Source organism: Erythrolamprus reginae, chromosome 13 (assembly GCF_031021105.1).
Source record: "Erythrolamprus reginae isolate rEryReg1 chromosome 13, rEryReg1.hap1, whole genome shotgun sequence".
In the NCBI taxonomy this organism is placed as follows: Eukaryota; Metazoa; Chordata; class Lepidosauria; order Squamata; family Dipsadidae; genus Erythrolamprus; species Erythrolamprus reginae.
In genome coordinates this window covers 3,507,008-3,532,560 of record NC_091962.1, presented here as the reverse complement: position 1 = coordinate 3,532,560, position 25,553 = coordinate 3,507,008, and the positions used below count along the sequence as shown (strand labels likewise).

At 46.0% G+C, this 25,553-nt stretch overlaps 1 protein-coding gene across 1 annotated transcript in view; it reads left to right on the top strand.

Moving 5' to 3' along the window:
- The window catches only part of ITGA10 (integrin subunit alpha 10), a 134,917-nt gene that overhangs the window by 80,245 nt on the left and 29,119 nt on the right, over positions 1–25,553 (top strand). The window contains exons 14-19 of the mRNA XM_070766676.1: positions 9,423–9,626; positions 13,998–14,128; positions 16,384–16,550; positions 19,221–19,363; positions 22,462–22,575; positions 25,006–25,091. Of these exons, the coding sequence (XP_070622777.1) occupies positions 9,423–9,626; positions 13,998–14,128; positions 16,384–16,550; positions 19,221–19,363; positions 22,462–22,575; positions 25,006–25,091 (845 nt within the window). The remainder of the gene's footprint in view (positions 1–9,422; positions 9,627–13,997; positions 14,129–16,383; positions 16,551–19,220; positions 19,364–22,461; positions 22,576–25,005; positions 25,092–25,553) is intronic.

Here is a 25,553-nt window from a genome sequence, read left to right as displayed (position 1 = left end):
AGGGGTTTTTCCATTGCTCTCACTTGCTCCAAATAAGTTTCTTTCCAGCCCTAACCAGGTGCTAACAAGGTTCCCAGCTCTTACTGGCTTGCAAGCTCTTTCATTGTTACTCTCTGCAAAGAATGTTTTCTAAGACCTAAATCTTTGCAGGGTGGTTTTTTTTCATTGCTCTACTTGCTTTGAATGTTTCTTTCCAGGTGATGATAATGTTCCTAGCACTTACTGTCTTGAAATCTCTTTCATTGTTACTCTCTCTGAATAAAGTTTTTTAAAAGTCCTAACCAGGGGATAAAATAACGTGTTGAAGCTGACCAGACTAAGGACTGGTAAGCAGATTCTTTTCCCTATTTTCCTCCCCAAAAACTAAGGTGCGTCTTATACTCCGAAAAAAATATGGTACAGTGGTACCTCTAGATACGAGCTGCTCCACATGCGAGTATTCCAAGTTACGAGCCGCAACGCGAGCGAAATTTCTGTTCGACACCTGAGCTCAAATTCGGGATACGAGCCGAGCTTCCGCTAGGTGGCGCAAGAATCTCCTTGCTTCCGGTTATCTCGGCGCGAAAAATAAAGTCTAAAGGCATTCGTTCGAGATGCGAGTTGATCGACTTACGAGCTCGGGTCTGGAACGAATTAAACTCGTATGTCGAGGTACCACTGTATATCCTTTTAGACTTTTATCTCCTGACTGCTTTCTTTCTATATTTCATATTGCTCTCCTCCCTCTATCCCCCTCTCGTTCCTCTATGTTCTTTCTCCCTCTCTCCTTCTTTCCTACTTCTCTCCCCTCTCTCCCCCCTTCCTTTGTACTTCCTCTTCCTCCCTCTTTTTTTAAAAGTTTCTTTATTGATTTTAAAAAGAATATTTCTCATATGTTTTGTTCTGTTTTTACAGATCTTAATCCGTTTCCGTTACATTTTAAATATATCATTCATTTCTCTGTATACTTTGTTAAATTATGTGCATTCAAATATAGATATCATAGTTAAAGCATAATATTAAAAGAGAGAAAAAGAAAAAAAAAGGAAGAGAGATATTAGTAAGTGTACGTTTTTTTCTCTCTTTTTTAGTTTCTTTAATAGAGTAATCATTCGTCCCATGTTTTTATTTCATTTCCATTAATATTACAAGGTATTTATTTTTATTTCTATATACAGTACTGTATACTAATACTTTGTTTTGTTACTTTTCAGTTTTTGTTTTGAATCCATTTGTGCCATTTGTGCCATAATTCTTTAGATTCTTTATATTTTATTCCCTTGATTGAGTTTGTCATTTCGTCCATCGTCTACACATCTATATATTTTGTCAATAATTAAGCTTTTCGATGGGGTCTGTTCATTTTCTCCACTGCATCTGGAAGGAGAGTCCAACATGGGTAATTCACCAATCTTATTGGTAGAGACTGAGTTAATTTAAATATTTAAATATGAGGTAGTCACCGCCCCTCAGCAGCCCCCAATACCTCAGTTTTAAAAACTCAGTCTTAGTGTAGAGACTGTTGAGTTTGCTTCTCTGATGAAGCATTAATAGTAATAATAATAATAATAATAATAATAATAATATTAATATTAATTATTAATTATTTAATTTCTGTTTTTTCTCCCCTTTCTAATTGCAGGTGCAGTGAATCTTGAAAGGGAAATTAAGGGGTCTCTGCCCTCCGCGGGCAGAATAACCCCCACCGTTAATCTCCTCGAGCTTCCCTTCCCTCCGTGGGTACCATGCCTAACGAGGAGCACCTCAGCCTAGGGTCCCCGACCTCAGTGGTCATACCCGGCTGTCAGCTGAAGGTGAGGGGGTCCGCCCCCCTCACTGGGAAGCTTGGACTGCAGAATTTCAATGAAGAACTGCAGGATTGCCGCGGAGAATGAAGGCAGCTTGATTTGGCGCCCGGCCAGCGCCTCTCAGCTGTTCGGCGGCTTTTGATTGACGCCGCCGCCGTTGCCGCCGAAGCCGAAAAGCCGTTTACAGAGCCGGGAAGCCGCTTGGATCGGCTGGCTCAAAAAAGCGAATTGTGTGGGGGGGGCATCAATTGCTGGAAGCTCCCTGTGTTGGCGAGGGCGGCAAAAAAGAGCGGGAACGCCATTTTGAGGCAACGGATGCCCACCCCCGCCCTGTTTAGGCGGGTATAAGGTTGCTCTCCGCCCAATCACTGGGCGCGACCAACCTGTCAGACACAGGCGTAGGCTCTGAGGTGCCAAAACGCCATTTTGAGTGCATTTGCTCAGTGACAGCTATATCTGTCAGCGTGCTGCAGCTTCTGTTAATAATAGAACAACTGTTAACCGTGAGTAATGGAGGATAAAACCTTAGAGAAAGCATCTTCCCCCATTGTATTGCCTCAGGATAAAGGCAAGGGGAAGTCCAAAGAAAAATCTAAGGCCACAGCCTCTTCTTCAATCAAGGAGGCAGAGAGGCGCATTAAAGCGTTGGAGCAGAAACTGGAGGCAGCCCTCTTAGCTCCAAGAACCGTCTCTCCCTTATTGCAGGCCAGGGATCCACCAGCCTTCTCTGTTTTGAGACCCTCAGAGACATTATCAGAGAGAGATTGGTCTCCAGAGAGGCAGCACCCATTTATGCCTCAGGCTGTTCCTCCATCTGGCCTTCAGCTACCAAGGCCAGGGTCTGCCAGCCACTCATTGAAGAGTGCCCCTTCTGCCACCTTTACGCCCACTGCGGCTGGGCTGCATGTGCAACCAGATACCTGGCAGCAGATGTCCCCTGCCTTACAGGGACTCATTTCTGATGTTTACTCACAAGGGATGGCAGCTGGGGTGCAACAGAATATCCAACACCCCCAGCCAGCACAGCCCAGGAACCTATGGGCTGCACCGCCCCCCTCGGGTATGGGGTCCTGGATGGAGGAGCCGTCACCCCTAGAGGATGCCGAAAGAGAATACGACTTTTCGGATGATGAGACAACTCCTGATCCTCCGGTGACAGCTGGACTCTTTAAGGCTCCCCTTTTCAAGATTCTGCTGCATAAAGCTAAGCAGGTGGCAGATTTACCGGGTCCAACCAAGGCTACTGAGGCCTCAGATGACCCTAAGCCTTCGGCAGTATTATTCAAGGAGCCCCAACCCGAGACTGATCATGTGCCATCCTCGGACATATTCAGGCAAAGCATCAAGCGCCCATGGCAGCAGCCTGCAGCAGCTCAAGGCCCTTCGGTCATCGAAAGGAAGTTTTATACTTTAGATGATGACATGGAAAAGCTGCTGGAATTTCCGCCCATAGACCAGCCGGTAATGACTTTGATATCTAAGGCCTTGGTACCATCTGAGACGGGCGATAGCTTGAAACCAGAGGATAGAAAGGCGGAAATTTTACTAAGAAAATCCCATCAAATGGCAAGCTGGGCATTTAGGGCGGCGACCGCAGCTTCATTTTTTAATAGGGCCTCCATAATGTGGTTGCAGGAGGTGCAAGCCCGCCTAGGTCCAGAAGAAGGTCGCTTACGTCAGGACCTCAGTAAATTATTGGCAGCTGCGCAGTTTTCAGCGGATGCAACTCTCCATGCCGCAAAGTTTTCGGCCAGAGGGATGGCGGCGTCACTTGCATCCAGACGCCTCCTTTGGCTGAGGAGCTGGCCAGCGGACCTGAAGTCCAAGTGGAACCTGGCATCATCTCCATACCAAGGGGAGAAGCTCTTTGGAGAGGCTTTGGACCCTGTCCTCATTGAGGATAAGGACAAACGTAAGACCCTCCCCAGAGCATACCGGCGCCAGGAGCGTAGACCCAATCCTTACGCTCGCCGTCAGCCCTTTCGTTGGGATTCCTCTTCCTCGGCTAGTCAGAATAATAGGTCATACACCCAAAATCAGTATGGCCAACCCACCTTTAGAGGGGACCGAGCGGCCTTTCAGGATAGGCCCAGAGGATACCAGCAGTCAAGGCGTCCTTTTAGAGGGAACCAACGTGGCTTCAGGCGCACAAAATGACTTGGCTCCCTTACAGCCCATAGGAGGCAAACTTCAACGCTTCAGTGCCTCCTGGAGGATTACCTCCACCGACAAATGGGCAAGGGCCACAATATCAAGAGGACTGCGCCTGGAGTTCTTGCAGCCCCCGCCAAACCGGTTTGTCACCTGTCCGCTAACGCGAGACCCACTCAAAAGACGTCATCTTCAACTGGAGATAACACACCTTCTCAACATACAAGCAATAGAGAAGGTGCCCGAACATGCCAAGGGCACGGGATTTTATTCCGTTGTGTTCCTAGTGCCGAAGTTTTCGGGGGGGTTCAGGATGATATTAAACCTAAAGCTCCTGAATACCTTCATTCGGTATCGCAGATTTCGCATGCACTCCCTGCAGTCGATTTTGGCCTCTGTTCGGCACAACGATTTTCTCACCTCTATCGACCTCAAAGAGGCTTACCTGCATGTTCCGGTTTGGCCAGCTCATCGTCGGTACCTCAGGTTTTGTCTCAACGGGGTCCACTACCAGTACCGTGCCATGCCGTTCGGCCTATCTTCGGCTCCCCGTACATTTACGAAGCTGATGGACATTCTGACAGCACATCTAAGGGCCCAGTCCATAAGAGTTATGGCATACTTGGACGACATAATCGTTATGTCCAAGTCTATGGTCCAAGCGCAACACCATCTGGCGCTCACACGGGAAACTCTGGAGAGGCACGGGTACACGGTCAACGTGGAGAAGAGCCATCTTCATCCCACCACATCAATCCAACACCTCGGCTCCATCATAGACACCGCAGAGGACACGGTCTCGCTAACACCAGAGAGGGTCCTCAATATACGGAGATTGGTAACCAGCCTTCGTCGACAAAGGCAAATACCGTTGGCGACATTGTCCAAGGTACTAGGGACTATGGTCTCAGCCATAGGGATTGTGCCTTGGGCTCGCCATCATATGAGGGGCCTCCAATGGTTTCTCCTTCCGGCCCAGAGGGACAAGGTGAGTCACTCCCATCGAAAGGTGCGACTCCCAGCTTCAGTCAAGCAGTCGCTGGCATGGTGGTTGTCCCCAGCTTTGATCCAGGGTTCTCCTCTTCACAGCCACGAGCGTGTGATCATCACAACAGACGCGAGCTTGTCGGGCTGGGGCGCTCATATGGGGCCTCATATAGCTCAGGGCCTGTGGTCTCAGGAGGACTTAACCCAGGTCAATATCAACGTTCTCGAACTCAGAGCGGTTTTCTTAGCCCTTCAGGCCTTCGCTCCCTGGGTTCAGGACAGGCATGTCCTGGTTCTGACGGACAACGTGGCCACAAAAGCCCACCTGAACCATCAAGGAGGTACCAGATCTCATCGCCTCATGGCTCAAGCCACGGACCTCTTCGATTGGGCCGAATCTCATCTGGCCTCTCTGACGGCGGAGCATATTGCCGGGACCAGCAATGTGCAGGCGGACTGGCTGAGCAGGTCCACTCTGGATCCTTCGGAGTGGCAGCTGGACCCTGCACTCTTCAAGCAGATAGTGCTACGATTTGGTCTTCCATTGGTGGACCTCTTCGCAACCCCAGCAAACACCCAATTACAGAGGTTTTTCTCCCGGTTTCCGACGCCAGGGGCGGAAGGGGTCAACGCCCTATGGTCACCATGGCCCCAGGGGTTACTGTATGCCTTTCCCCCCACGTGTCTTATTCAAAGGATATTAGACAAGACAATTCGGGAGGGGGTGGAAATGATCTTGGTGGCTCCCTATTGGCCGAGACGGCCTTGGTTTGCAGACCTAGTAGCCCTGTCGGTGTCTCCCCCGTGGAGGATTCCAGATTCCGAGGTAGTGTTGGTTCAGGGGTCAGTTTGCCATCCGGACCCTCAGTGGTTCAAACTGACCGCCTGGCACTTGAAAGGGCGGGTCTGAGACAGCAAGCCTTGCCAGACGAGGTTATATCCACCATTCAGGCAGCACGTCGCCCTTCAACGGTAAGACTCTACCAGGCCACTTGGGCGGCCTTCTGTAAGTTTTGTTTGGATCACCACCTTAATCCGGGGGAGGCTTCGGTTGTGTCAATCTTACGATTCCTACAGTCAGGGATAGAGAAAGGGTTAGCCCCGAATACCTTGAAAAGGCATTTAGCTGCTCTGGCAACCATCATCCGGGTACCCCATGCTCGCTCCCTCGCACAAGATCCTTGGATTAGGGATTTTATTAAGGGCGCGATTAACACCCATGCGCCTCCAGTACACAGATTCCCGACGTGGGACCTTTCCCTGGTACTCAAGGCGTTGACAGCCCCTCCTTTCGAGCCGATGAGAACTATTCCAGTACGATTGCTCTCCTTAAAGACTGCCTTTTTAGTGGCAATTACGTCGGCACGCAGAGTGTCGGAGCTGTCGGCCCTGTCTACGCGTGCAGATTTATGTATATTCCACCCTGATCGGGTAGTTTTGAGGTTAGACCCTACATTTATCCCCAAGGTTAACTCTGGGTTTCATAGGGCTCAAGAGTTAGTGTTGCCAGACTTTTGCACACATGGACAGCACCCTCTCGAGCTGAGATGGCACAAGGTAGATGTTCGGAGGGCCTTGAAAATCTACATCAGACGGACTGGACATTTCAGGAAATCTGAGCGGCTGTTTGTGTCCTTTGGTCAGCGATCAATGGGTCTGGCAGTGTCAGCTAAATCCATCAGTCGCTGGCTGAAAGACTGTATTGAGGAGGCTTACAAAGCCCGGTCTCAAGTACCACCAACCGGGGTAACAGCGCATTCCACTAGAAGTGCAGCCACTTCAGTGGCTTGGAGGACTCAGGCGTCCATAGAGGACATTTGCAGGGCGGCTACGTGGGCGTCTCCTACCACCTTTATACGCCATTACAAACTGGACTCAGTGGCTTCAGCGGAAGCTTCCTTTGGGAGACGGGTTTTGCAGCAAGTGTGTTCAACTCCTGCGACCGTAGCTCAGCCTTTTCCCTCCCATGGGCAGTAATCTTTGGCATATCCCATGTTGGACTCTCCTTCCAGATGCAGTGGAGAAGAACCGTTGTACATACCTGAACGGTCTTCTCGATGCACTGGAAGGAGAGTCCAAACCCACCCGGCATGGTTGTTTCGCCAGGTCGCTGGAGTTTGGGGATTCAAGTTACACAGTTATGAGGTTATATGGTTATTGTTCAATAAACAGGTTTGCCTTAAACTGGCTTCGTTTTTAAAACTGAGGTATTGGGGGCTGCTAAGGGGCGGTGACTACCTCATATTTAAATATTTAAATTAACTCAGTCTCTACCAATAAGATTGGTGAATTACCCATGTTGGACTCTCCTTCCAGTGCATCGAGAAGACCGTTCAGGTATGTACAACGGTTCTTTTCACATTTGTGCCAATGATATTCTAACTGCAGTGATTATGTGTGTCATAAGGAAAATTGTTTGCTTGGAGTAATGTCTTTTCCAAATTCCTAAGAGCATACCGTTTGGTGTATATTCTATCTCCTCTTCCTCCCTCTTATCTTGGTGCCGTGGATATTGCCTACCGGGACTTCAGCAAAGCCTTTGATACGGTTCCACATAAAGAGCTGATAGATAAATTAGTGAAGATTGGACTTAATCCCTGGATAGTTCAATGGATTTGCAGCTGGCTAAAGTGTAGACATGAGAGTTATTGTTAATGGCGAGTATTCTGAGCAGAGACAGGTTACAAGCGGTGTGCCACAAGGGTCTGTTCTGGGTCCTATTCTTTTTAATATGTTTGTGAGTGACATAGGGGAAGGTTTGGTAGGGAAGGTTTGCCTTTTTGCCGATGACTCTAAAGTGTGCAATAGGGTTGATATTCCTGGAGGGGTCTGCAATATGGTAAATGATTTAGCTTTACTAGATAAATGGTCAAAACAATGGAAACTGCAGTTTAATGTTTCCAAATGTGAAATAATGCACTTGGGGAAAAGGAATCCTCAATCTGAGTACAGTGATCCCCCGGTTATTGCGTCCCCGACCATTGCGAATAGGGTAATTTGCGATTTTTGAACCCGGAAGTCAAAACACCATCTGCGCATGCGTGCCCTTTTTTCTATGGGCACGCATGCGTAGATGGCGCCGGGCAGATCAGCTGCTGGGCGGCTTCCCTGGGTCTTCCCTCTCTTGCTGGCGGGAGGGCGAAGCCCCCCCCAGCACCCGCTCGCCCGCCCTTCGCCCTTCGCCCGGGAAGTTCGCCAGGAGTCAGCGGAGAACGGCGCGCCTGCTTTAAAACGATTGGAGCTTTCCAATGAGTCCCGAAGACAAACGTCAAACTTCCGCGTTTGTCTTCGGGACTCATTGGAAAGCCGCGCGGGTGTTTTAAAATGTCGCCGCCGACATGGGGGGCTTGCTAGCACCCCCCAAACCCGGGTTGGGGGTTCGGGGGGGTGCTAGCGAGCCCCCCATGTTGGCGGCGACGTTTTAAAACAGCCGCGCCGCCCCCAATCTTCGGCTCCTCGCTAGCGCTGCGGAAGTTAAAAACACCATCTGCACATGCGCAGATGGTGTTTTTACTTCTGCAGCGCTACTTCGCGAAAACCCGCTCGTTGCGGGGGGTCCTGGAACGGAACCCTCGCAACGAGCGGGGGATCACTGTATTGTATTGGCAGTTCTGTGTTAGCAAAAACTTCAGAAGAGAAGGATTTAGGGGTAGTGATTTCTGAAAGTCTCAAAATGGGTGAACAGTGCAGTCCGGTGGTAGGGAAAGCAAGTAGGATGCTTGGCTGCATAGCTTGAGGTATAACAAGCAGGAAGAGGGAGATTATGATCCCGCTATATAGAGTGCTGGTGAGACCACATTTGGAATACTGTGTTCAGTTCTGGAGACCTCACCTACAAAAAGATATTGACAAAATTGAACGGGTCCAAAGATGGGCTACAACAATGGTGGAAGGTCTTAAGCATAAAACGTATCAGGAAAGACTTAATGAACTCAATCTGTATAGTCTGGAGGACAGAAGGAAAAGGGGGGACATGATCGAAATATTTAAATATGTTAAAGGGTTAAATAAGGTCCAGGAGGGAAGTGTTTTTAATAGGAAAGTGAACACAAGGACAAGGGGACACAATCTGAAGTTAGTTGGGGGAAAGATCAAAAGCACCATGAGAAAATATTATTTTACTGAAAGAGTAGTAGATCCTTGGAACAAACTTCCAGCAGGCGTGGTAGATAAATCCACAGTAACTGAATTTAAACATGCCTGGGATAAACATATATCCATCCTAAGATAAAATACAGGAAATAGTATAAGGGCAGACTAGATGGACCATGAGGTCTTTTTCTGCTGTCAGACTTCTATGTTTCTATGTTATCCTTCCCTAAATACATCTAATCATAATCCATGTCATGATTAACAGAGAGGCAGCTCAAAAACCAATCTCAACATCTGTCCGGCAATGCAAGAACAGTTCTTTTCCTGATACGAGTGGAGGCAGGCATTAAAAAGTATTTACTTTTAATAAGCGCTTTCCTCACACTCTCTCCTTCTCTTTTAAAGTCACTCCTGACCTTCAATGGGACCCTCCTTCCTGACCCCAAACCTCAGGACGCTCGCTTTGGCTACGCTATGCTGGCTGTTCCGGATCTTAATCATGACAGCTTTAACGATGTAGTTGTGGGTGCCCCCTTGGAAGACAACCACCAGGGGGCAGTCTACTTGTACCATGGCTACCGTACAACTGTATTACCACGTTTCAAACAGGTGAGTAAGCGCTGGCAGTGAAGCCATACTCTTGGTAAAATACTGTCCCAGGGGTTTCTTTAAAAAAAAAAAAAAGTTTTATTAGTTTTCAAATACCAATATCAACTTTATTTGATTAGTCAATCGACCATATCAAAGCGAGGAAAAGGACCACATCGGTCGTCATAAAACTGTGACTGGTTAAAATAAAATAAAATTGGCTAAAACAGAGGGAATTTGAATAAATAATAAGTTAAAATGCAGTATAATATGCTAAAATTGAGTAGTAAAACATGAGAATATAACTCGTGCAAAGGGTTATATTAAACAAATCTAAGATACTGATATAAAATATTCTTAAGTGAGTTCATCTCCTTTGCATGCCACCCCAATATGTTCTATAAAACGTATAAAACGTATTCTCATCTGAACAGCCCTGACTGTAAACTTAGCGGTTCTAGAAACTACATATATATTTGTACCCTGAAGAACATATGATAATTGTTTATTACAGTCCCAGTGTATGATTTTGTCAAGTAGGGGCTGTAAATACTGAGGTCTTACTGAGGAGTATAGTTTACAATTGAGTAGCACATGTGCAATGTCTTCTATTTCTGGTGCACCGCAAATGCATGTTCTCTCAAAATATGGTACTTGGTGGAATCGTCCATATTTGACCATAGAATCTAACTGCTCAAATCTTGCTCTAGTGCAGTGTTTTTCAACCAGTGTGCCGTGGCACACTAGTGTTCCGCGAGACATGGTCAGGTGTGCCGCGAAGCTCAGAGAGAAAGAAAGAAAGAGAGAGAAAGAAAGAGAGAAAGAAAGAATGAGAGAAAGAAAGAGAGAGAGAGAGAAAGAGAAGAAGAGAGAGATAAAGAAAGCAAGAGAGAGAAAACAAGAGAAAGAAAGAGAGAGAGAAAGAGAGAGAAAGAAAGCAAGAGAGAGAGAAAGAGGGAGGGTAGGAGAGAGAGAGAAAGACAGAGGGAGGTAGGGAGGGAGAGAGAAAAAGAGCAAAAATGAGAGGAAGGAAGGAAGAGAAAGAAAGAGGGATGGAGAGAGAGAGAAAGGAAGGAAGGGAGAGAAAGAGGGAGGGAGAAAGAAATAGAGTGAAGGGGAGGAAGAGAGAGAGATAATTTTTTGTCCAAACTTTTTTTAGCCCCCCCCCCCCCCCCGCTCGATGTGCCCCAGGGTTTCGTAAATGTAAAAAAATGTGCCGCGGCTCAAAAAAGGTTGAAAATCACTGCTCTAGTGAGTGCTGTTCTATGGTATTGGGTTTTCAATTAGTTCTCAAATACAGTGCTGCCTCTACTTAAGAACGCCTCTACTTAAGAACTTTTGCAGATAAGAACCGGGTGTTCTAGATTGTTTTGCCTCTTCTTAAGAACCATTTTCTACTTAAGAACCCGAGCCCGGAAAAATTTCCCGGGAAATTTGAGAGCGGCCCGAAGGCCCGGACAGTTTCCTGCCATTCCCCCTTTAATCCCGGCCATCCCGGGCTTTTCTGGGCTGCCAGAGGAGCCTTTCGGTGGCGCTTAAGGAGGCTTTGGCAGTCCAGAGCGAACGGAGCATTTTCCTTTCTCTGGGCGCTTGGAGAGGGAATAAACCTCTGCCAGCGCCCAGAGAAAAGAAATGCTCCCTTCACTCTGGGCAGTCCAGAGCGAACGGAGCATTTTCCTTTCTCTGGGCGCTTGGAGAGGGAATAAACCTCTGCCAGCGCCCAGAGAAAAGAAATGCTCCCTTCACTCTGGGCAGTCCAGAGCGAACGGAGCATTTTCCTTTCTCTGGGCGCTTGGAGAGGGAATAAACCTCTGCCAGCGCCCAGAGAAAAGAAATGCTCCCTTCACTCTGGGCAGTCCAGAGCGAACGGAGCATTTTCCTTTCTCTGGGCGCTTGGAGAGGGAATAAACCTCTGCCAGCGCCCAGAGAAAAGAAATGCTCCCTTCACTCTGGGCAGTCCAGAGCGAACGGAGCATTTTCCTTTCTCTGGGCGCTTGGAGAGGGAATAAACCTCTGCCAGCGCCCAGAGAAAAGAAACGCTCCCTTCACTCTGGGCAGCCACAGCGAAGGAAAGGCAAAGGCCACAAAGCGAGGGAGAGGAGAGGGGAACCCTTCAGCATGGGAAGGAAGAGGAAGCAGGTAGCAGCAGCAGTAGGCAGTGTATGGGAGGCAGCGTCGTGCCGGGTGTATTGGAGGTGTGTGCTCCTCCTCGCCGCCTTAGAGTCCCTCTTTTTTTTTGAAGCCTTAAAGTTTTGGATTTTTTTGATTCCCCTCACCTCACCTTCTTTTTTCGGCAACGACTCTCCTCCTCCTCTTCCTCCTCCTCCTCCTCCCACCCAAATTCCGAGCTTTTATTTCTTTCCTAATGGGTTTGCACCCATCCTTTGCTTTTACATTGATTCCTATGGGAAAAATGGCTTCTCCTTACAAACTTTTCTACTTAAGAACCTGGTCACGGAACGAATTAAGTTCTTAAGTAGAGGTACCATTGTATATTTTAAAACAGACAAAGAAGCAAACAACAAGAATGAAAAAAAGAACAAATAAAAAAGAACAAAAACAATAACAAAAAAGGAAATTGTAATGTCAGCAAACATTCAGTATTTCTGCATTGCTACATCGGATATTTCGTTAATTCCTATAATAATATACATATTAATTAATGACAGTAATATTCATATAGATTCAAAAAATCACAAAATCCATATTCATATTTACATATTTATATTCTTTGTTTTACTGTGCCAATGCGCCCATATTTCGTAATACTCAGAATCTTTTTGGCCCCTTAATTCCATCGTCAATTTGTCCACTTTGGAACAGTTATATATTTTGTTAATTACTACTTTTTCTGGGGGAGTTTCTGTATTTTTCCAATATTGGGCGAAGGTAATTCTGGCTGCAGTCATAATATGTAATATTATGAATTTTTTGCCTTTACTACCTGTTTCCCCGAAAGTAAGACAGTGTCTTACTTTCTTTTTATCCCCAAAAGCCCCACTATGTCTTACTTTCGGGGTATGTCTTATATTGGAAAAAAATTGTTGAATTTTTTGTTTTAACCATAAAATTAACATTTAGACACGGTGACGTATGGAGGGGGGGCGGCGTGGAAGTGGGCAGGAGGCGGCGCTCATTAAGATCAGAGGGAGGTGGCAGACGCGGCGACATATGGAGAGGGGGACGGCGCAGGCGTGGGCAGGAGGCGGCGCTCATTTGGATCAGACGGAGGCGGCAGACGCGGTGACGTATGGAGGGGGGGCGCGGAAGTGGGCAGGAGGTGGCGCTCATTAAGATCAGAGGGAGGTGGCAGACGCGGCGACGTATGGAGAGGGGGACGGTGCGGACGTGGGCAGGAGGCGGCGCGCAGCTAGATGAGAGGGAGGCGGCAATACCCCCCGTGTTTCCCCGAAAGTAAGACATATGTCTTACTTTCGGGGTACGGCTTATATTAGCCGACCCCCCTGAAACCCCCGATACGTCTTACAATCGGGGGTGTCTTACTATCGGGGAAACAGGGTATATTCCTTTTCTATTATTCCCAAAATAGAACAATTCTGGTGAGAATTCTATCTTTGTTTGTGTTATCTCTTGTAAGCATTTGTGGATTTTCATCCAGAACTTTTTTTGTCTCAGAACATGACCACCACATGTGGAAGAAGGTGCCATTATAATTTTTTTTTTAAACTGCCAACAATTTGGTCTCAATTTTGGATACATTTGAGCTAATTGGGTCGGTGCCAAATACCACCCATAACACATTTTATAATAATTATATTATATAAATTATATCAACCAGGGGTTTCTTTTGATGCATAGGCCAACAGGATGGTTTGTTTGTTTATTTATTTATTTATTTATTTATTTATTTATCTATCCAATTTTTATGCGATGCCCTTCCCCTTTGACTCAGGGCGGCTTACAACATGTTTTTAACAGAGCCAGCCTATTGCCCCCACAATCCGGGTCCTCATTTGACCCACCTTGGAAGGCTGAGTCAACCTTGAGCCAGTGATGAGATTTGAACCGCTGACCTACAGATGTACAGTCAGCTGCGGTGGCCTGCACTACAGCACTCTACCTGCTGTGCCACCCCGGCTCTATTTTTGGTTGGGATTATGTCTCTAAGCCAGTGTTGCCCAACCTTGGCCACTTGAAGATATTTGGACTTCAACTCCCAGAATTCGCTGGCTGGGGAATTCTGGGAGTTGAAGTCCAGATATCTTCAAGTGGCCAAGGTTGGGAAACACTGCTCTAAGCATACAGAGGGAGCCCTGTCCACAAACCCCAGAGTCCTCAGCTTTGGAAACGCAGCTCCCCCCTCCACCCCAAAAAGGCCGCAATGAATGCTGAAGGCTGTTTCCTCAAAATGGCTGCTTTGTTCCCTCTCAGCGCATCGAATCCGCAGCGCTTCGCTTGGGCCTTCGCTATTTTGGCCGCAGCTTGGACGGGCAGATCGACATGGATGGGGACGGCCTGGTGGATTTGGCCGTCGGGGCTCAGGATGCTGCCGTGGTCTTAAGGTGAGGGGAAAGCAAAGAGGAATCCGAATTCGGAGAGGTGTGTGAGTAACGGGGAATTTATTTATTTTACTTGTTTATTTTGTCAAGTACGTATTGGCAGCATACAAAAATATAACCATGTTTATATTCATGATACAGTGGTACCTCTACTTATGAACTTAATTCGTTCCCTGACCAGGTTTTTAAGTAGAAAACTTGGTAATAAGAAGAAATTTTTCCCATAGGAATCAATGTAAAAGCAAATAATGCGTGCGACTAGGGAAACCACAGGGAGGGTGGAGGCCCTGTTTCCTCCCAGGCGATTCTTAAAGAGGCCCCACGGAGGTTTCTCCCTGCCTTTTCCGGCCCTGTTTCCTCCCAGGAGATTCCTAGAGAGGCCCCACGGAGACTTCTCCCCGCCTTTTCCAGCCCTGTTCCCTCCCAGGAGATTCCTAGAGAGGCCCCACAGAGACTTCTCCCCGCCTTTTCCGGCCTTGTTTCCTCCCAGGAGATTCCTAGAGAGGCCCCACGGAGACTTCTCCCCACCTTTTCCAGCCCTGTTCCCTCCCAGGAGATTCCTAGAGAGGCCCCACGGAGACTTCTCCCCGCCTTTTCCGGCCCTGTTTCCTCCCAGGAGATTCCTAGAGAGGCCCCACGGAGGCTTCTCCCTGCCTTTTCCAGTTACAGTTTCGGAGGCTCGGGTTTGTAAGTGGAAAATGGTTCTTGAGAAGAGGCAAAAAAATCTTGAACACCCGGTTCTTATCCAAAAAAGGTCGTAAGTAGAGGCGTTCTTAGGTAGAGGTACCACTGTATTAGTAAGAAAAAAACATTAGGACAGGACGAAAGGCACACAAATGCAGAACATTTTGGGAAAGTCTCTGACATTTAGTTTGGAACTCGGGAGAAGCTTCTTATCTATGAAAGCAGAGGCCAGGCACCCTTCTGGCCTAGAGGCCAAACCTCCAAATCTCTTGAAATGAGAGATGTCTATGGCAGTGATGGTGAACGTATGGCCACTGGTGGCACGTAGAGCCATATCGGAGGACATGTGCGGCCTTACCCAATGTCCAGCTCCAGCACATATGCACATACTGGGCAGCTGATTTTCAGCCTTTGGGAAGGCCATTTCGTCCTCGGGAGGCTTTAGGGAAGCCCCGGAGTGTGAAAAATGGCCCAACGGGAAACCGGAAGTTCGGAAAAACAGACTTCCGGTTTGCCTGTTGTGCTTTTTTTTTGGACTCCGGAGACTTTAGAGAAGCTTCCTGAAGCCCCTGAGTGCAAAAAACAGCACAACGGGCAAACCGGAAGTCCATTTCTCTGAACTTCCGGTTTGCCCATTGGGCCGTTTTTTTCGCTGTCCCAGGCTTCAGTGAAGCCTGTGTGCATGCGTAGGGGTGAAGGAGGGTTGTGCCAATGTGTAGGGGCAGTGCGGCGGGGGTACATATACAGAGGGGGATGGAATGGGTGAGGGCACATGCGCGCATGCTGGAAACTAGAAGAGAAGTTTGCCAGCCTGCTCGTGCCCGCCAGGAAGCTGAACTTCCTGTTTCCGGCATGCGCGCTAGTCAGCTGGTCTTCCAGTTTCTGGTAGGCATACATGTGCAAAGACCAGCGGATGCTGGCTGGGGAATTCTGGGAGTTGAAGTCCAGATTATCTTCCAGTTGCCAAGGTTGGGAAACACTGCTCTAGAGCAACGTTTTTCACCCTTAGCAGCTTTAAAATGCGCGGACTTCAACTCCCAGAATTCCTCAGCCATGCTGCATGATGAATTCTGGGAGTTGAAGTCCCCACATCTTAGAGCTGCCAGGAGTGACGCAACATTGCTCTATGGCAGTAATATAGCCTAGATCAGTGGCACGCGGAGCCATATCTGCTGGCACGCGAGCCTTTGCCCTAGCTCAGCTCCAGCGTCCATGTGTGTGCCGCCCAGCTGGTTTTTGGCTACCATAGAGGCTCTGGGAGGGCATTTTGGGCCTTCAGAGAGCCTTTGAGAGGATGGGGAAGGGCATTTTTACCCTACCCCAGCTCCAGGAGCCCGGGGAGGGTGAAACGCGAGCCTACTGGGCCCACCAGAAGTTGGGAAACAGGCTGTTTCCAGCCTCCAGAGGGCCTCCCCAGACATTGAATTATGGGTGTGGGCATCACGCTCTTTCGGCACACGACGGGAAAAAAGGTTCGCCATCTCTGGCCTAGACTGTACCGAGTTGCAGTGCTCAGATTGTGAAAGTCGTTCTGTCTTCTGTGATTCCGATGATTTTTGTTGGCAATGAATCAGATCCAGGAGAATTGTGCAGGTCAACGCCTCCATCTCAGTCAACCCTCCCTCCATCAACGTGATCCAGAAAAACTGCCAGAGGAACGGGAAGGAATCTCTCTGCGTGACGGCCAACTTCTGTTTCAGCGTCTCTTCGCGCTCCCTGGGTCCCCGGGACAGCCATTTGAGTAAGTCAGTTAATAATAATAATAATTAATAATAATAATAATAATTTATTCGATTTGTATGCCGCCCCTTTCCGAAGACTCGGGGCGGCTCACAGCAACAATAACAATATAGTACAAATCTAATAGTTAAAACTAAAATTAAAACCCCACTATCATTAAAAAACAATCAATACTACACAATCATTTTATTTATTTAGTTAGTTATTTATTAGATTTGTATGCCGCCCCTCTCCGAAGACTCGTATCATACCCGTTGCTCTCAAACCAGAAGTTCAAACATTTCTCTTAACTTAGTTACAGGACTTGAACCATGTTTGGGCACCCTTGGGGCAGTTGGCCAAAGGAGTGATGGAGAGGAATGCCAGAGAAAAAAATATATCAATTTTTGTTTCAATTGTGCAATTTCTGGATAGGCTACAAGAGGATCTGGCCCAATGGAACCCATCCAATGTAAATAAATTCTGTTTCGCTTTTTTCTTTTTCTTTTTAAAAAGATTTTTAATTTTTTTTCAAAACCTCCATGTACACACAATGCATGTACCGTAAGTCAGTAATGAGCCGGGGTGGCGCAGCAAGTAGAGTGCTATACTGGCAGGCCACTGAAGCTGACTGTAGATCTTAGGTCACTGGTTGAAATCTCATCACCGGCTCAAGGTCAACTCAGCCTTCCATCCTTCCAAGGTGGGTAAAATGAGGACCCGGATTGTGGGGACAAATTCGCTGGCTCTGTTAAAAAGTGGTATTGCTAACATATTGTAAACCGCCCTGAGTCTAAGAAGAAGGGCGGCATAAAAATCAAATGAATAAATGAATGAATGAATGAATAAATAAATAAATAAAATGAATGAATGAATGAATAAATAAATAAAATGAATGAATGAATGAATGAATAAATAAAATGAATGAATAAATAAATAAAATGAATGAATAAAATGAATGAATGAATGAATAAATAAATAAATAAAATGGCTAATCTTTTTTCCCTCGGGTGCCGAAAGAGCATGCGCCCATGCTATCGTACATGCGCAATTGCCCACACCGATAATTCAATGCCTGGGGAGGGCGAAAACAGCTTCCCCTGCCCCTTGGAGGCCCTCTGGACGCTGGAAACTTCTGATGGGCCCAGTAGGCTCGTGTTTTGCCCTCCCCAGGCTCCAAAGGCTTCCCTGGAGCCGGAGGAGAGTAATAACACCCTCCCCCATCACCCTGGAGGCCCTCTGGAAGCCAAAAGTGCCCTCCCAGAGCCTCTGTGTGAGCCAAAAATCAGCTGGCCGGCACACCCATGCATGTTGGAGCTGAGGTTGGGCAACAGCTTGCGTGCCAGCAGATATGGCTTCGCGTGCCACCTATTGCACCCATGCCATAGGTTCGCCATCACTGCCGTAAGTCATATCAAAAAATACATAATTATACATTTCTATCCAATGTATCAGAAATCAATATCCTTGTTTTGCATCTATTTATACTACTATTTATCAGTTTTTTTCCTCATTTAATATCACTCCCCTCCCTCTAGCTCCTTCTCCTCCTTCTACCTTCTTTCTCCTTTTCTCCTCCTTCCTCCTTCCCTCCTCCTCTTTTCCCCTCTCTCCCCTTTCTACTTTTTCTTTCTCCCTCTTTATTTTTCCCCTGAGTGATTCTAAATCATAGTTGACGTGGAATTCATTACCGGACTCTATAGTGTCTACTCCCAACCCCCAACATTTCTCCCTTAGACTCTCCACGATTGACCTCTCCAGGTTCCTAAGAGGCCAGTAAGGGGCGTACATAAGTGCACTGATGTGCCTAACGTCCCCTGTCCAATTACCTTTCCTTTTCTCATATATCCTATATATTCTCTCCCTCTCATCCACTCCTCTTCTTTTTTACTTACTATCCCTATATATACTACTTAATGTCTATTTCATTCCATATGTATTGTATATTGGACAAAGAATAAATAACTAAATAACTAAATGAATGAATGAATGAATGAATGAATGAATGAATAAATAAATAAATAAATAAATAAATAAATATACCCCTACACAGTGAAGGGCTACCAAAAGTTCCACTACCACACTGTGGGCTTGGCTTATGCAGGAGTCTTCCGGGAGGGGCGGCATACAAATCTAATAAATTGAATTGAATTGAATTGAATTTTCTTTCAACATCTTTCAGTGCAAATTGGATGCTCTGGGGTGGAGCTCCATTTTCGCTACCCCACTGCGTTCCATCCCATCCGGGCAGTAGCCCAACCCTGCCCCTACATCTTTTAATTACCGGTGCCCCTTCAAGGTTCATATACTTTCTATATCAAATCTATACATATAACTTCTTTTTTCTAGGTATATACTACTCTTCTAATGCTGCCTCCTCTATATCTAATTTTGCCACCTGGCTCTATCACCTTTTATTCTCCATTTTCTTCCCATTTAATCAGTCTAACTTGACTTCTATACATATTCATTTTCTATCCAATCATAAAATTTCACCTATATATTATAATATTCCGTATCTTCCTTGTCAGTCTATTCATCTCCGCACAGTCCAAAATTTTCTTAGTTGCCTCTCCCTCAAAAGGAATTTTGGTTGCTTTCCAATTTTGTGCCAATGCAATTCTAGCTGCTGTAATTAAGTGGATAATTAAATACGTATCTTCCTTATTAAAATTCTCTTTGATCCTCCTAGGTGTAAAATACAACATTTCTCTGGATGACAGGAAGTTTGGCACGAGAGCGGTCTTCGATAGCAACTCTCAAAAGCTGCTGCAGAAGAGAACTCGGGCCACTGTGGGCAGGACAGCATGCTCAACTGCTCGCTTCCACGTCATTGTGAGTGTGGCATTGGGTTTTTCTCCGGCCCACAGGGCATGGCTGGTTGGTTGTTGGCTAAAAAGGATCTCTTTTTATTTATTTTGTCAAAACATGTACGAGACAGGGTCATCTCTTCACCCCCAACCACAGATTATTTGTAATAAGACAAAAATATCTATGCCTGTATGACACATACTTCCATGTGTCAAATATGACAATGATTCTCAGAAAGAGATTTCTAAATCCAACATTTCAATTGTTGTAAAATAAATAATGTTAATGTGACTTTGTTCCTGGATAATTGGCTCTGGTTGTCTATCTTGGATATTATTTGGTAAGGGAATCTCAGACATTAACACCCTTGAAAATGTCCAAAGATACTTCACCAGAAGAGCCCTTCACTCCTCCACTCGAAACAGAACACCCTATGAGACTAGACTTTCAACCCTGGGTCTAGGAAGCCTAGAACTAAGACGCCTTAAACAAGATCTAGGTATTGCCCACAAGATCATATGCTGCAACGTCCTGCCTGTTGGCGACTACTTCAGCTTCAACCACAACAACACAAGAGGACACAACAGATTTAAACTTAATATTAACCGCTCCAAACTTGACTGTAAAAAATATGACTTCAGCAACCGAGTTGTCGAAGTGTGGAACTCATTACCGGACTCCATAGTGTCATCCCCAAACCCCCAACACTTTACCCTTAGATTATCTACGGTTGACCTCTCCAGATTCCTAAGAGGTCAGTAAGGGGCGAGTACAAGTGCACTAGAGTGCCTTCCGTCCCCTGTCCTATTGCTCTCCTATATCTCCTATTCCTTTCTTCTATTCCTATATCTCTTCTTCTATTCTTTCATTGATATGTTTTATTCCTATATCTTCTCTCCTATTCTTTCTTAGATATGTTTTACTATGAGTATCTCCTCTATAACCTTCATTATGTATTTTACTATGTGTAATACCCACTAAAACCCTCATTGTGTATTGGACAAAATAAATAAATAAATAAATTTGGACAATAGGTCAATAAGACAGGGACGATAGGCACAATGGTGCCCTTATGAACGCCCCTTACAGACCTCTTAGGAATGGGTAAGGTCAACTGTAGACAGTCTAAGAGTAAAGTTTTTGGGGTTTGGGGAAGAAACCACAGAGTCAGGTAGTGCATTCCAGGCACTGATCACTCTGTTGCCGAAGTCGTATTTTCTGCAGTCGAGTTTCGAGCGCTTTACATTGAGTTTGAATCTGTTGTGTGCTTGTGTATTGCTGCGGTTGAAGCTGAAGTGTTCATTGACAGGTAGGACATTGTGACATGTATGAACATAGCACGTGTCTGCTGCAGCCATCTGTCTTCACATTGCTTTCTTTCTCCGGGACCACCTTCTGCCGCACGAATCCCAGCGACCGGTTCGGTCCCACAGAGTTGGCCTTCTCCGGGTCCCGTCGACTAAACAATGTCGTCTGGCGGGACCCAGGGGAAGAGCCTTCTCTGTGGCGGCTCCGACCCTCTGGAACCACCTCCTCCCTGAGATTAGGATTGCCCCCACCCTTCTTGCCTTTCGCAAACTCCTTAAAACCCTAATCTAATCTAAATGAAAGGAATTCTTCCTTAGCCGAAGACCCCTAATCATGACATCATGTTAATTGGAAAGGATATATAGGTCATGAGGTGGGGATTCTTTCTCCGAGGTTGTGGGTTGGTTTCCGAACGGCTCTCCACCCACACTGATACTGAACAACACTGTTTCGATTGGAATCCTGTAATACAAGAATCATCGGCCATGCTACCACCTGCCACGCTTGTGAGTTTATGGAAGCATGGCACAGCAGAGCAGAATAGAATAGAATAGAATAACAGAGTTGGAAGGGACCTTGGAGGTCTTCTAGTCCAACCCCCTGCTTAGGCAGGAGACCCTACACCACTTCAGACCAACATCTTCTTAAAATCTTCCAGTGTTAGAGCATTCACAACTTCTGGAGGCAAGCTGTTCCCCTGGTTAACTCTTCTCATTTTCAGGACATTTCTCTTTAATTCCAGGTTGCTTCTCTCCTTGTTTAGTTTCCACCGATTGCTTGTAGTCCTGCCCTCGGGTGCTTTGGAGAATAGCTTGATTCCCTCTTCTTTGTGGCAACCCCTGAGAGATTGGAAGACTGCTATCATGTCTCCCCTGGTCCTTCTTTTCATTCATGGGGCGACCTTTGAAAAGTGTTCGGGAACTTCAGATCGTGCAGAATGCAGCTGCGAGAGCAATTATGGGCTTCTCCAAGTATGCCCATATCACTCCAACACTCTGCAGTCTGCACTGGTTGCCGATCAGTTTCCAGGCACAATTCAAAGTGTTGGTTATGACCTATAAAGCCCTTCATGGCACCGGACCAGGAATATCTCCGGGACCGCCTCCTGCCGCACGAATCCCAGCGACCGGTTAGGTCCCACAGAGTTGGCCTTCTCCGGGTCCCGTCGACTAAACAATGTCGTCTGGCGGGACCCAGGGGGAAGAGCCTTCTCTGTGGGGGGCCCGACCCTCTGGAACCAGCTCCCCCCTGAGATTAGGATTGCCCCCACCCTCCCTGCCTTTCGTAAACTCCTTAAGACCCACCTCTGCCGTCAGGCATGGGGGAACTAAAACACCTCCCCCTTGCCCATGTTGTTTTGTTGATTGATTGACTGTGTGCCTGTTTTTTATATATACCGTTTTTATGAGATTACTAGTTTTAAATTGTAATTAGATTGGTGGGCATTGGATTTGGTATTATGTACTGTGCTGTTTTTTGTTATTGTTGTGAGCCGCCCCGAGTTTGCGGAGAGGGGCGGCATATAAATCCAATAAATCTAATCTAAATCTAATCTAAATTTGCCATGCCCAGTTCCTGCAACCGTTTCTTCATATGTTTGAGCCTCCAGTCCCCTAATCCTCTTTGTCGCTCTTCTCTGCACTCTTTCTAGAGTCTCAACATCCTTTTTTACATCATGGTGACCAAAACTGAATGCAGTATTCCAAGTGTGGCCTTACCAAGGCCTTATAAAGTGGTTAGGAAGGAAGCATCCTAGAATTTCAGGGCTGATGTCCATTCTTCAAAAGGTCTCAGGCCTAATTTCTCCCCTGCAGGACACCTCAGATTACCTCCGGCCGGTCACCATCACCATGAAATTTGCACTGAGTGAAACTGAGCTGCCTGGGCCCGTGCTGGATGAGAAACTGCCCACCACCGTTAAGAAACTAGTAAGTGAAATAACTGAGTGATATTCACACACACACACACACATCAACTGCCCATTCAGGAAATGGTAGAAGAGAGGCAAATAGAAAACAGTTTGGTTACTTGTAAGGAAAACAACAACAACAATATAGCAACCTGTGAGTCTTATACAGGGGAAAAGTCCTCAACTTAGAACATCTGTCTGTCTGTCTGTCTGTCTGTTTATCTATCCATCCATCCATCCATCCATCCATCCATCCATCCATCCATCCATCTATCTATCTACAGTGTCTGTCTGTCTGTCTGCCTGCCTACCTACCTACCTACCTACCTATCTATTGATCTATCGATCTATCGATCTATCGATCTATCGATCTATCTACCTAAATCTCTCTCTTCATCCCTATCTATCTATCTATCTATCTATCTATCTATCTATCTATCTATCTATCTTTCATCTATCTATTTATCTATTTATCTATCTATCATCTATCTATCTATCTATCTATCTATCTATCTATCTATCTACCTAAATCTCTCTCTCCATCCCTTATCTATCTATCTATCTATCTATCTATCTTTCATCTATCTATTATCTATTTTATTTATCTATCTATCATCTATCTATCTATCTACCTACCTAAATCTCTCTCTCCATCCCTTATCTATCTATCTATCTATCTATCTATCTATCTATCTATCTATCTACCTACCTACCTAAATCTCTCTCTCCATCCCTTATCTATCTATCTATCTATCTATCTATCTATCTATCTATCTATCTATCTATCTATCTATCTACCTACCTACCTAAATCTCTCTCTCCATCCCTTATCTATCTATCTATCTATCTATCTATCTTTCATCTATCTATTTATCTATTCTTATCTATCTATCATCTATCTATCTATCTATCTATCTATCTATCTACCTACCTAAATCTCTCTCTCCATCCTTATCTATCTATCTATCTATCTATCTATCTATCTATCTATCTATCTATCTATCTATCTATCTACCTACCTAAATCTCTCTCTCCATCCCTTATCTATCTATCTATCTATCTATCTATCTATCTATCTATCTATCTATCTATCTATCTATCTATCTATCTATCTATCTATCTACCTACCTACCTAAATCTCTCTCTCCATCCCTTATCTATCTATCTATCTATCTATCTATCTATCTATCTATCTACCTACCTACCTACCTACCTAAAATCTCTCTCTCCATCCCTTATCTATCTATCTATCTATCTATCTATCTATCTATCTATCTATCTTTCATCTATCTATTTATCTATTTATCTATCTATCATCTATCTATCTATCTACCTACCTAAATCTCTCTCTCCATCCCTTATCTATCTATCTATCTATCTATCTATCTATCTATCTATCTATCTATCTATCTACCTACCTAAATCTCTCTCTCCATCCCTTATCTATCTATCTATCTATCTATCTATCTATCTATCTATCTATCTATCTATTTAGATTTCTATGCTGCCCTTCTCGAAGCGACTCAGGGCGGCGTACAACATTGTAAATGCGAACAATATATGTGAGAAATCTAAATTATTTTAAAAGGGCATAGACGCAGTCATCCACATTCATCCAATTCCATCATTCATATCGGCCGGGGACAATCTCGTCTTTACAAAAGACCAGGCGGGAGGGGGCGGTACAAATATCTGGAGGGAGTACATTCCAGAGGGCTGGGGCCGCTACAGAGAAGGCTCTTCCCCTAGGCTCCGCCAGCCGACATTGTCAGGCCGACAGGACCTGGAGACGGCTGACACTGTGGGACCTAACGGCCGCTGGATACATGAGGCAGAAGGCGGTCCTGGGAAGGGGAGGGATGAAGGGAGGGAAGGAAGGAAGGAAGGAAGGAAGGAAGGAAGGAAGGAAGGAAGGAAGATAGTAATAGCGGATAGACTAATATCCAACTTCACAGTGCTTCACAGCCTTCTCTAAGCGGTTTACAGAGTCGACCTATTGCCCCCAACAATCTGGGTCCTCATTTTACTGACCTTGGAAAGACAGGAAGGCTGAATCGATCTTGAGCCGTCCAGGACCAAATTGCATTCTAACCACCATCGCGGCTCATAGATATTTCAAGACGAGATTGTCAAATATCTTGACATATTTTTCTCTGAAGGGCAGGTTCAAACTAACTAAAGAAAAACAGATTGCACAGTCTTCACGGTTTCAATGCCTAAGCAATAATTTCAACATACAGTACTTTGAACAGCATTTACAAGCAATTATTCATGCCTTGCCTAAGTTAGTCCGGCTTTGTTAGTAATAATGAGGGATGAAGACTGAGGGATGAGGGTGATTTATCACTCCTAGTTTGAGCCACTCCTGTTAGAGACAATCAGAAACTTATCTTGAGGAGGGGGAGGGAGGCAAAAACCATACAGAACCAATCAGCTGGCTGTTTTCCAGATCCCCTTCTTCAAAGACTGCGGTGAGGACGATGTATGTGTAACAGACCTGGTGCTACAAGCTGAGATGGATATCAGTGGATCCAGGTAAGGATCTGGTCCAAAATATCTTGCAAGTTAGGCAGGCATTTCATGGGGACTTTAAAAATAGCAAAAGCACTTAGACTTATATACCGCTCCATAGTGCTTTTACAGCCCTCTCTAAGCGGTTTACAGAGTCAGCCTCTTTCCCCCAGCAATCTGGGTTCTCATTTGACTCATCTCGGAAGGGTGGAAGGCTGTGAGTCAACCAGAAGGAAGGGAGGGGAGGAGGGAGAGAGGAAGGGAGGGAGGGGAGGGAGGGAGGGAGAAAGGAAGGGAGGGAGGGAAGGGAAGGGAGGGAGAGAGGAAGGAAGGGAGGGAGGGAGGGGGAAGGAAGGAAGGGAGGGAAGGGAGGGAAGGGAGAAAGGAAGTAAGGGAAGGAGGGAAGGAAGGGAGGGAGGGAGGGAGAGAGGAAGGGAGGAGGGAAGGGAAGGGAGGGAGGGGAGGGAGGGAGAAAGGAAGGAAGGA